The following is a 13,097-nucleotide window of genomic DNA, read 5'->3' as shown; positions in this document are numbered from 1 at the left end:
GAAGACTCCACCTTTTAAAGAATTAATGGACTTGACAGAAAGGGAATTTAAAATATGGATGATAAAGACAATTAAAGGAATAGGCAAGAAAATGGAAAGACAGAACCAAAAGTCAGATGAGAGATATACAGAATATATAAAGGATATGGTGGAGCTTCAGGAAATGAAGGAGACAATCAGGGAATGTAAAGAGGCAGTAGAAAGTATCAAAAATGGGTTAGACCCTGGAGAAGAAAGAACCTCACAGCTAGAGGATAGTGTTCGAGTTAACCCAGATAGTTAAATAGAGAGAAAAGAAGAGAGAGAAAGCAGAACACGCTCTTAGAGAACTACAAGACTCCATGAAGCATTGAAACATTCGGAAAATACGGATTCTTGAAGGGGAAGAAGATTGTCCCAAAGGAATGGGAGCCTTACTGGAGACCATCATAAATGAAAACTTCCCAAGTTTTACTAAAGAACCCAACACACTCCTTTCAGATGGATATTGAACTCCGGGTCATCTCAACTCAAACAGAGCCTTTCTAAGACACATTGTAATGAACCTGTCCAAAATCAAGATAAAAGGAAAAATTCTGCAAGCAGCCAGCAGTAAGCTCCAACTGGTCTACAGAGGCAGAGCCATTAGGATGACAGCAGACTTTTCAACTGAAACGTTCCAAGTTAGAAAAGCATGGTCATCCACCTTCAACATTCTTAAACAAAACAATTTTCAGTCCAGAATTCTGTATCCTGCTAAACTAAGCTTCAAAATTGATGGAGAAATCAAATCTTTTTGCAAATATACAAGCAATGAGGAAATTTGCCACAAGACCAGCTCTACAGGAAATACTTAGAACTATTCTAAACACTGACCACCAGCAAACACCCAGAAGCTAAAGGTCAAAACTTAGCTTCCACAATGGCACAAAGGATAAGACTACACAATGGACTTTCACAAAAGAAGATGAATAGAACTCCACCACACTTATCAATTCTCTCAATAAATGTCAATGTACTGAATTCGCCACTGATTCTTCACTGATGGCACAGGCCATCCATATGCAGTCTCCAGGAGACACACCTAGCCTTGAAGGACAAATCAAAACTCTGGGTTAACGGATGGAAAACAGTATTTCAAGCAAGTGTAAATCAGAAGAAAGGAGGAGTTGCAATCTTATTTTCAGATACAGCAGATTTAAAGCAACTAAAGTTAAGAAAAACAAAGATGAAGACTTTATACTGGTCAAAGGAACAATACAACAAGACATTTCAATTTTCAATATTTATGCACCGAATTTAAATGCTCCCAGATTTATGAAACAGACCTTGTTGGTTCTGAGCAATATGATATCCTATAATACCATAATAGCCAGGGACTTTAATACCCCTCTGACAGAACTGGACAGATCTTCTAAACAGAGACTAAACAAAGATACAAAGGCCTTAAATGTGACCCTAGAACAAATGGAATTAATAGACACATCAGGACACACCCTTCTAAAGCTAAAGAAGATACATTTTTCTCATTAGCCCATGGTACATACTCAAAAATCAACCACATCCTAGGATACAAACCAAACCTCAGCAAAATTAAAAGAATAGAAATTATAGCTGTATCTTCTCAGACCACAGGGCAATAAAGGTGGAACTCATCACCACAAAAACGTTCATCCCCACACAAGGACTTGGAAATTAAAACAACCTTATGCTGAATGATAGTTGGGTTCAGGAAGTGATAAAAGAGGAAATCGTTAAATTCCTCAAACATAACCATAAGGGTCACAGTGTATGGCACACCTCTTGGGGGCAGGCCACAATTATAAGAGGGATTTTATCTAACAAGTGCTATCAGTGTAACCTCTTTGTACCCTCAATGAATCCCAAACAATAAAAAAAAAAAAATTAAAAATTCAACCTCCAGCATAAATGGGTTAATAACATAGAAGGATATAGCCAGGCATTTTGGCAGGCACCTATAGTCCCAGCTACTTGGGAGGTTGAGGCAAGAGGATTACTTAAGCCCAAGAGTTTGAGGTTGCTGTGAGCTGTGACACCACAGCACTCTACCAAGGGCAACACAGTGAGACACTGTCTCAAAAAAAAAAAAATATATATATATATATAAATTAAAAAAGTAGGGGGATATAATTTTTTTTAATTTTAAATGGTAGATTGGTTCAAAGTAATTAAAAAATTATTAACCTTTTCTTTTTTCTTTTTGCTATTTTTGGTCGGGGTTGGGTTTGAACCCGCCATCTCCAGCATATGCAGCCGGCACCTTACTCCTTTGAGCCACAGGTGCCACGCAATTATTAACATTTTCTTATCACATAGAAAAGAGATGTTTAAGAAGATATTATGGCTTTACCCTGTTACACTATCTTACACCCTGGTGTGTGTACCAGTGTGTAAGATTCTAATCTAATTTGTATTCCTGCAACCATAATATAACCATTCCTTGTGAGGGTTCTTTAATACTGCTATATTACTGAATCCTGCTTTATCATATGGAGAACACAAAGCAAACCAAGAAGAAATAAATTCAGAAGGATTAAGAATACTATTTTGTGACTTAACCTATAAAGGCATTTACTACTCAGAATAACCATTCCACCAATTCCAACAGCAATGTTGAATTCAGTTGCCAAAACACAGCCTTATTAGAAATTTTTTTTTTTTTTTGAGACAGTCTCACTTGGTCACCCTTGGTAGAGTGCCATGGCATCTTAGCTCACAGCAACCTCAAACTCTTGGGTTCAAGTGATCCTCTTGCCTCAGACTCCCAAATATTGGGACTACAGGCGCCCACCACAATGCCAGGTTGTTTTTTAGAGACGGGGTCTCGCTCTGGCTCAAGCTGGTCTTGAATCTGTGAGCTCAGGGAATCCACCTGCCGTGGCCTCCTAAGTGCTGGGAAAAAATAAGAAATTTTTCATCTAGTTTATTGCATACAATATTTGAAAAGGCAAGTAAATGGCTAAAAGTAATAATAACTATTACTTTTTAATGAACATTAGCTAAAAGATGATCACTACTTTTTAACAAATATCTGCTAAAAGATGAAAACTCTTAGGTGCTTTACATTCATTTTAAATTCTTGTAAAACCTCTACACATTAGCATTCCAATTCTAATACTTTCAGTTCTTATACAAAAGGAAAAATAAGGCTGATCACAAATACTATTATTCACAAGTAATATTCACGTTTCTACTTATGATTTCTAACCTGTAAAAATGAAAAGTCATCTTCAAAGAAATTATACAAGCAATGAGAAGAACAGATATTCAATCTTAGATGATAATGGTTATAGAGATTCTAGAATCAACGACCAAATCAGTGCCCCAATAATAATAGTAATGAGAGCCTAGCAGAGGAGTTTCATAGTCTTTCATTTCAGTTTAGGAAGCTGTTTTGGCATGACAAAATAAGGCAATATGACATTTACAGAGCTCTGGGAAGAAAGTTTTAACTGACATTCAAATTTTATAAACCATTTAAAAAACGAGTTTAAGGCGGCACCTGTGGCTCAAGGAGTAGGGCGCCGGTCCCATATGCTGGAGGTGGCGGGTTCAAACCTAGCCCCGGCCAAAAACCAAAAAAAAAACGAGTTTAAGAACTCAGAGTAGTGGCTCTCTGGTCCTCCCGTTCATCAGACAGCCACTTCTTCTAGTGCAGCGCCAGCCACATCCCCGAGGCACCATGGTGAAAGTGAAGGTCGGAATAAACGGTTTTGGTTGTATTGGGTGCCTGGTCGCCAGGGCTGCTTTTTACTCTGGCAAAGTGGATATTGTCGCCAGGGCTGCTTTTTACTCTGGCAAAGTGGATATTGTCGCCATCAACGACCCCTTCATTGACCTCAACTACATGGTCTACATGTTCCAGTATGATTCCACCCATGGCAAATTCCATGGCACAGTCAAGGCTGAGAACGGGAAGGTTGTCATCAATGGAAATCCCATAACCATCTTCCAGGAGCGAGATCCCACCAAAATCAAATGGGGTGAGGCAGGCGCAGAGTATGTTGTAGAGTCCACTGGTGTCTTCACCACCATGGAGAAGGCTGGGGCTCACCTACGGGGGGGTGCCAATAGGGTCGTCATCTCTGCCCCAGAATTCTGCTGATGCCCCCAGGTTTGTGATGGGTGTGAACCATGAGAAGTACGAAAACAGCCTCTGTATTGTCAGCAATGCCTCCTGCACCACCAACTGCTTAGCCCCCTTGGCTAAGGTCATCCATGACAACTTCGGCATTGTGGAGGGACTCATGACCACAGTCCATGCCATCACTGACACCCAGAAGACTGTGGATGGCCCCTCTGGGAAGTTGTGGCGTGATGGTCGCGGGGCTCTCCAGAACATCATCCCTGCCTCAACTGGCACAGCCAAGGCTGTGGGCAAGGTCATCCTTGAGCTGAATGGGAAGCTTCCGGGTCCCCACTGCCAACGTGTCAGTCGTGGATCTCACCTGTCGTCTAGAGAAGGCTGCCAAATACAGCCTGATATCAAGAAAGTAGTGAAGCAGGCATCAGAGGGCCCCCTCAAGGGCATCCTGGGTTACACCGAGCACCAGGTCGTCTCCTCTGACTTCAACGGTGACACCCATTCTTCCACCTTTGATGCTGCGGCTGGCATTGCTCTCAATGACCACTTTGTCAAACTCATTGCCTGGTATGATAATGAATTTGGCTACAGCAACAGGGTGGTGGATCTTATGGCCCACATGGCCTCCAAGGAGTAAGAACCCCCAGACCACAAGCCCCAGCCAGAGCATGAGAGGCAGAGAAAGGCCCTTAGCTGCTGGGGTGCCCCTGCCTACTCAGCCCCCCACCTCACTGAGAATCTCCCCTCGACAGTTTCCACACCAGACCCCCTCAAGAACAAGAGGGGCCTAAGGAGCCCCACCTTGTCATGTAACATCAATAAAGTTCCCTGAATTCAAAAAAAAAGAACTCAGTGTAGCCAAATTCTCTTTCATAGAGACAGAAAGCAGAATTGTGATTTTTTTTTTTCAGGGTTAGAGAGGGAGGAATGTAGATTTATTATTTAATTGGTATAGAGTTTCTGTTTGGAAAGATGGCATAATTCTGGAGCTGGATGGTGGTTATAGTTTCACAACAATGTGAATATACCTAATGGCACGGAACTGTATATTTAAAAATGATTGGAATTATAAATTTTACATTAAGTGTATTTTACAATAAAAAAATTACTTTAAGAGGCAAGGTTCAGTGACACCCACCTGTGATCCCAACACTTAAGGAGGCTAAGGCAAGAGGACTATTTGAGCCCAGAAGTTCCACACCAGCCTAGGCAACATAGCCAGACCCCATCTCGAAACATAATTTTTTTTAAATTAGCCAGGCATGGTGGGGTGTGCCTATAGTCCCAGCTACTGGGGAGGGTGAGGCAGGAGAACCCTTCAAGGTTCTATTGAGCTGTATCATACCAGCCTGGGCAACAAAGAGAGACTCTGTCTCTGAAAAAAAAATTAAGTTGAAGAGAAAAATCTCAGCATATCCCATCATAAAAATCTGTCTCAGAAAGAGGACTATGCAAATATCAAAGCTCAGAAGTACAAGGGAACCTGATGTAGCTGAAGAAGTTAATGAATTTTTGTATAGATGAAAGGAAGAGACTGGGGTTCAGGGAATAGGCAGGAGAGATGTCCACCATACCATGTTAAGGATTATAAAATTCATCCTAAGGACAATACAATGTCTTTATCATACTTTAGAAAGAGGAAGAATGTAAACAAATGTGTTTTTAAAAGAATCACTATCACTGTAGAGCAGCGATTTTCAACCTGTGGGATGTGACCCCTTTGGGAGTCAAATGACCCTTTCATAGGGGTCGCCTAAATACATCCTGCATATCAGATGTTTACATTATGATTCACAACAGTAGCAAAATTACAGTTATGAAGTAGCAACGAAAATCATTTTATGGTTGGGGGTCACCACAACATGAGGAACTGTATTAAAGGGTTGCAGCTTAGGAAAGTTGAGAACCACTGCTGTAGAGTGAAGAAAGGTATGGAGACCACCAATCCAGTCAGGAGATAACATAAGCCTTCACAAGAGTACACAGTAAGAATGGAAGAAGGAAATTAATGTGAGAGCTCCTTAGGAAGTAGGGTTTCCAAAAGTATGATTAACTAGAAGAGCTAAAAGAGAAAAATGAATTAACAGTTTCTATATTGAGCAATCAAGGAGAAGATCCTACCATTCACTAAGCTAGAGAATAAGGCCTTTAAAAGTACTTATCCTTATAAACATACAGTGGATCTACAGCCAATTTTTTAATGGCCACATAGAATTCAATTACACCTACCTATAGCTGCTTTAACAAAACAGTTTTTAAACTTTTCTAATTACCCCAACAAAAGAAGAGAGGCAAGCATCTGTTTTTTTTTTTCCAAAGCATAAAGCCCTTAATAATAACAAAAAAACATTCACTCAGTTTTAACAGCCTCATGGTTATTCAGCGGCAAGAGATCATTACTGAAAATCTATACTACCCATGAAAAGGAAATCGGGACCCAAATTTATAGCTCAAAATTTTATCTATTAATCTATTAAGCATTCTTAACCTCCCTAAACCATTTTTGAGTTTATTTAATATTCTAACAAAGCTATTGTTATATATATATAGTGTATATTTAATAGAACTAATATCTGAAATATTAATAAGATGAAGAAAAAAGGACAAATGAGTATTACATATTCTACCTCATTGTGAGCATTATTGTTTCTATTTCCACCCAAATACTATACCTCACTCGAAGTACAGTGAATGAGCCATCCTTCATTCCAAGCGCAAGATGGATTCCATCTGCATTCACAGCTGCACAACGAATTGGTTCTTCCATATTACACCTTGCTATTAATGCATGATCTACTAGGCTCCATATCCTGTAAGATTTAATTTAAAAAATAAAAAAGAATAGTAAACTAAAGCATAGTTTAAAAAATAGTAACATATACTATGAAAAATTTTGGTTAAAATAATAATCTCATTTTAAGTAAGATAAATCTAGGTATTTTAACTGTCTCCTTTCCAGGGAAAAGTTCATATCTGCAAAAATGGGCATGCTGTTCATGCTTAAAATGACTGAAGTTGATAGAATCTTTTACTTTTAAAACAATGTAGAGATGTAAATTCTTTTGAACCACTTTAGACAGATGATTTGTACCCTACTCAAAGGCAATATATATACAAATAATACAGCTGAATCTCCATAGTTGACCATCTCTCTACATTGACCAACTCCTTAAGCTGACCTAATTTTCATAGACGGGACATGCACAACATGTACCTCTGTATGTGGATCAGTTTGTTACAGTCCCTTGGGTGGTCAACTTACAGAGGTTCCACTGTATATACACACACACACACATCATTTTATATATATGTGTGTGTATATATATTATACATATATATATATACTTTTCAATTTAAGGATAACACTTAAAACTATTTAAATTCAAAATATGTCCCAGATTAGCTCAGCGCCCATCGCACAATGGTTATGGCATAGGCCACATGCACTGAGACTGGCAGATTCTAACCTGGCCTGGGCTAGCTAAACAACAATGATAACTGCAACCAAAAAATAGCCAGGCATTGTGGCAGGCACCTGTAATCCCAGCTACTTGGGAGGCTAAGGCAAGAGAATCACTTAAGCCCAAGCGGTTGAGGTTGCTGTGAGCTGTGATGCCACGCACTCTACTAAGGGTGACACAGTTAAGACTCTGTCTCAAAAAAAACAAGAGTTCCAGATTAAAATGCTAGAAATCAACAAAAATGATAATTAGAAGATACCTATTGCCAATTTAATACAACCTCAGTCAGAATCTAGTAAAATGAATTATAACTAATAGCTGGTAGTAAAAAAACAAAATGTATGAAAAATAGCTTAAACATTTTCAAAGATTGTGAAAATGTAAGGTAGTTAAAGCCTCTGATTGTTCACCATATTATTCTTCAGCAGGTAATTTGAAAAAAAAAAAAACAACACAAAAAAATGACTCTCCCATGTATTTTTTTGTTTGTTTGTTTTGTTTTGTTTTTTTGAAACAAAAAACATTATGTTGCCTTCAATAAAGTACCCCGGGTGTCACACCTCATAGCAACCTTAAACTCTTGGGCTTAAGCAATTCTCTTGCATCGTCCTCCCAACTAGCTAAAACTACAAGTGTCCGCCACAATGCCTGGCTATTTTTTTTTTGTGGTTGTTGCAGTTGTCATTGTTTAGCAGGCCCGGGCTTGATTCAAACCCACCAGCCCCAGTGTATATGGCTGGCACCCCATCCACTGAGTTACAGGCATTGAGCCTCTCCCATGTGTTTTTGAACCAACAGTGTTAATGGCAAATTTTATTTGTTCTTGTGAAATTTAACCATTGTCAGTTCCGTGAATTTTTATTAGAAATAGAAGCTGAGGGCGGCGCCTGTGGCTCAGTCGGTAAGATGCTGGCCCCATATACCGAGGGTGGCAGATTCAAACCCAGCCCCAGCCAAACTGCAACCAAAAAATAGCCGGGCGTTGTGGTGGGCGCCTGTAGCCCCAGCTACCCGGGAGGCTGAGGCAAGAGAATCGCTTAAGCCCAGGAGTTGGAGGTTGCAGTGAGCTGTGTGAGGCCATGGCACTCTACCGAGGGCCATAAAGTGAGACTCTGTCTCTACAAAAAAAAAAAAGAAATAGAAGCTAAAACTCCTAACAGGAGTTTAACAGTTTAGCAGTGGTAAAGTTCTATTGTGATTTTTTGATCTCAGAGCCAAGCCTGAAATTTTTTTAAACCAGAGAACTGCCCTCAACCACTATTCTTAAATGCTGAATGATTCTGAAAATCAGCTTTTACTGTATACTTGATACTGTTTCCTAATGAATTCAGCCTAAAATTATAATCCACAAGCAGCACTTATATGTGAAATTTATACTGTGGAAAAGTCATGCTGTTTCCATAATGATTAACATCAAACTGCTTTATATACTTCCTGTGCTATCAAAACTTGGGAGGCCAAGGGGCTGGATCACCTGAGCTGAGGAGTTTGAGACCAACTTGAACAAGAGCAAGACCCAGTCTCTAAAAAAAACGGAGTGTTGTGGCAGACATCTGTAGTCCCAGCTACTCAGAAGGCTGAGGCAAGAGGATTGCTTGACCCCGAGAGTTGGAGGTTGCTGTGAGCTATGATGCCATAGCACTCTAACGAGTGCAACAAAGTCAGACTGTCTTAAAAAAACAAAACAAAAAACACTTAAAACAAGAAGACAGCTCTCCATTCCCACACAAATCTGCAGTGGAATTTTTTTGGAACATAATCTACAGTTTCAACAGGGATGTTGGACTACCCTCCTTTGGTGGTCCTTTGTCTTGTCAGACCCTTGTGGCCTAACAGAAAGCCATAAACAAAACTCAAATTTACCCATGGAAAAATGCCCTCAGAGCAGGCAGCACCTGTGGCTCAGTGGGTAGGGTGCCGGCCCCATATACTGAGGCTGGCAGGTTCGAACCTGGCCCCAGCCTGCTAAACAACAATGAAAACTATATAACAACAACAACAACAGCTGGGCATTGTGGCGGGCACCTGTAGTCCCAGCTACTTGGGAGGCTGAGGCAAGAGAATCGCTTAAGCCCAAGAGCTGGAGGTTGCTGTGAGCTGTGATGTCACAGCACTCTACTGAGGGCAATAAAGTGAGATTCTGTCTCTAAAAAAAAAAAAGAAAGAAAAAGAAAAATGACCTCTGAGCAAAAGTGGCTTTGGCTCACTGATGCTCCTAAATTCCCATTTTCTTTCACGACTGGCTAGACAGTTCTTCACTATCTTGTCAGTTCTTTGAAACTTTCAAGGAGATTTACATTTAACTAGCATCTTTATTGTTGTCTTAAGTAGAAGAGGTCTTTCCAAATAAATTTCCTACCAGTAACAGAAAGAGAAGTCTGACCAATTAGGACCGACTGCCCTTTTTACAGCAGCTAGGCAGCAGCTGGTAATAAGTTTTACAAGGAAAGAATTATATAAAGCAGTTCCCACCAAAGCACATGAGTAAAGGGGAGCCCCCACAGCAAGTTTCTCTTCAGGTACAGAGCTCCAGCATCTCCCACCCATATAAAATGCACAATGATAGTAAATGGCATGACTAATTAGCATACCATAAAAAAATGAGAAGTTATCTGGATCCCCACCTCATTCCTTACACTTTAACTCCTTTACATAGATAAGGAGTTAAACTTAAAAAGAAAAAGTGACTAATGTACAGGAAGAATATATTGGAAAAAATTTTTAATTAATTTTGTAGATTTCTCTATAATAAAGTATCAGAAGTCATAAAAGAATATAATAATAAATTCAGCTATGTAAAACCAAATAACTACAACAAAAAACTTTCGCATGACAAAAACAAGCTAAACAAAATAAAAAAGTAGGCCGGTTGCAGAGGTTCACACCTGTAATCCTAGCACTCTGGGAGGCTAAGCATGGTGAATTGCTTGAGCTTAGGAGTTCAAGACCACTCTGAGCAAAAGTGAGGCCACATCTCTACTAAAAATGAAAAACTGACACAAGAGGATCACTTGAGCCAAAAAGTTTGAGGTTGTTGTGAGCTACGATGCCACTGCACTCGACAGAGGGCAAAAAGCAAGACTCTGTCTCAACAAACAAATAAATAAGTAAAGTAATAAACTGGCGGAATTATTTACAATTTATATCACAAATGGTTAATATCCATAACATACAAAAGACTATAAAAAAAAAGGAGAAAAATATCAATAACCTTACAGAAAAAAAGGGCAAGTAATGTGGGCAGTTCATAGAATTCTAGGGAAGGTAATTATTTTTAAAACTCGTAATGAGAGTGCATGTACTGAGAATAAGATGGAGTCAGTCAGGCTAGGGCTGAGACAACACAGCTGGTCTGGCCAGTCCTGGGTGACCTTTACCTCATGCCTTCTATCCTCATTGTTTTATAAATTCAGCTTTAACCTAAGTGTACATCTTGAGTAGTTTAGATCAATTGACGTAGAAAATTAACTTCTGAATTAGAAATGTTATTCTGAGTCATGAGTTATGCCAATTATTGTTTATCATGGGTCATGGGTTATGACGATTATTGTTTAAAATAAAGATTAACATGGTTTTTTACTTTGAACTTTTATGTAAAAAACTGTGGTTTTGGAAATGGAAGGGCCAAACAGTCTCCGAGTGGCTACTCTCACTGGTCTCCGGAATCACTGGCCTTCTGATAATGAAGCTAGTTGAACCTAAACCCCCGTCTCTGTATTTGGCTGACAGTAACAGGCAGCTGGACCCTCTTTGGTAACCATGACATAGAGAAAGAATTAGCACTTTTCTGCCTTTTCTGTACAAATTGTACCCAAGGTAACCAAATAGCTGATGAGAACAAATTCTTCTTATAGAAATATTATAGCTAAAAATGAATAAAAGAGATTGAGGACACATCAACAATTGCAATATGTGGACTTTATTTGGATCCTAACTCTAAAAACCATAAAAATGTTTTATGAGACAATTGGGGGTTAGATATATACTGGTTAGATATTTTATTATATTAAAGGAATGCTATGTGATAACAGTATTATAATGAAGTTTAGCATTACCTTTCAAAGGCAAAACGGTAATATTTACAAATGAAATGGGAAAAAAAGTGAAAAAAAATCTTAACTCCCACTACCAGAAGTTCTTAAACTTTAGTATACATTATAATCACAATCAAAATTATAAGAAATTTTGAATTATAAAAGCCTGAGAATTTGCATTTCTTACAATTCCTAGGTAATGCTGAACCACATTTGGAGAACCATTGTCATGGACAAAGGGATAATTTCCTTAATATGCAGATAGATATTATTAGATTCTATTTTAAATCACTTAGAAATTGAAAATAGGCGAAGAGCTTAAACAAGCCACAAAAAAGGAAATACAAATGTCCTCTACACATAAAAAAACATACTCGACATTCCTCAACATGACAGAAATACATTATTTTTAAAACGTAACAAGATATACTTTTTCAACTTGTGGGGTAATAATTAGTACTGTCAAGGGTATGGGAAAATAGGCACTGACATATATTGATGATACATATATAAATTATTACTGTCTCTGTATAAAGCATTATTTATCAAAATTTAAAATGCATATACCCTTTGAACACTGTTAAGAATTTATCATAGAGATATTAATATTTACACATGTACAAAAACACATGTGTAAATAATATTCATTAAAAGCATGGCATTTACTAAATATACAAAACTAGAAGAACCCAATCTTCTATCGATAATGGATTAGTTGAATAAATTACAGTATATTCATGTAGTGAAATACTATGGTGCTGTTAAACAGGCAGCGGTAGCTCTGAACATTCTGATGACAGCCATATCATATATTTTTCAGAGAAAAAAATTAAACATTAATAGTATTAATTCTATTAGTTCTAAGTATATAACCATGTTCATTTATTATACAATGTTCTGATAAAATTTAAATCTAACTTTTTCTCTGAGTTTTCTTTATATTTATCTTAGGATGAAGTCCAGTCTCTACAATTACCTTACAATTTGCTTACCTGACTGATCGATCATCACTTCCAGTCACAGCCAAAGGTTTAGTCGGATGGATAGCAAGTGCCCAAAGTTCGCCTTCACAGTGCCCTTGCATAATTAGGAAAGGTTTATTTCTTTCTTGTACCACAATTTCAAAAATTTCACTGTCCTGTGTTCCAACTAGAATGTGGTCACCTCGCCAACAAACACTCCTCACAGATAAACCTAGTAAAAAGTAAATTGTATTTAATAGCAACACCATAATCATATAATGCCAGTCTTCCTAAATTGAAGTTAATTTTTATATTTTGTGTACCTTTGATGTGAGACAGAAGAAATATGCAAGTCCTTGATCCATACTTCAATTGTCCATACTGTTTTCTGTGTGGAACTGTAGTTAGCTATTTTTATACACCTAACCTCTACCCATCATTCAAACATACACTCTTCTTCCTTCTTTCTTGTTAGACAACTCCAACTTCAAACTGGACAAATATAGTCTCTTTTCTCAGTCTTGTAACGTTTACAGTCTGCATAATTCAGTAAGTA

General features: G+C 38.3%; 2 protein-coding genes across 10 annotated transcripts in view; one reads left to right on the top strand and one right to left on the bottom strand.

The window, feature by feature from the left end:
- EML5 (EMAP like 5) overlaps positions 1-13,097 on the bottom strand; it is a 177,946-nt gene that overhangs the window by 128,634 nt on the left and 36,215 nt on the right. For all 9 annotated transcript variants that reach the window (XR_008382276.1, XR_008382277.1, XM_053600971.1 and 6 more), the window contains 2 exons: positions 12,572-12,773; positions 6,757-6,894 (listed from right to left, as the gene is read on the bottom strand). Coding sequence is in view for 7 of the 9 variants with exons in the window: in XM_053600971.1 (XP_053456946.1) it covers positions 6,757-6,894; positions 12,572-12,773 (340 nt within the window). In the remaining 2 variants the exon portion in view is untranslated. The remainder of the gene's footprint in view (positions 1-6,756; positions 6,895-12,571; positions 12,774-13,097) is intronic.
- Positions 3,787-4,919, top strand: LOC128593189 (glyceraldehyde-3-phosphate dehydrogenase-like). The gene has a single exon (XM_053600987.1). It carries the CDS (start codon positions 4,122-4,124, stop codon positions 4,719-4,721), a length of 600 nt encoding a protein of 199 aa, XP_053456962.1. The 5' UTR covers positions 3,787-4,121; the 3' UTR covers positions 4,722-4,919.

The sequence above is a fragment of the Nycticebus coucang genome, chromosome 9, assembly GCF_027406575.1.
Source record: "Nycticebus coucang isolate mNycCou1 chromosome 9, mNycCou1.pri, whole genome shotgun sequence".
Classification (NCBI taxonomy): domain Eukaryota; kingdom Metazoa; phylum Chordata; class Mammalia; order Primates; family Lorisidae; genus Nycticebus; species Nycticebus coucang.
Note: the sequence above shows the minus strand (reverse complement) of the source record. Positions and strands in the feature narration are given on the sequence as shown.

Coding starts and splice junctions, on each gene's coding strand:
- LOC128593189 (XM_053600987.1), top strand. CDS start 4,122: ATGGGTGTGAACCATGAGAAGTACGAAAACAGCCTCTGTATTGTCAGC.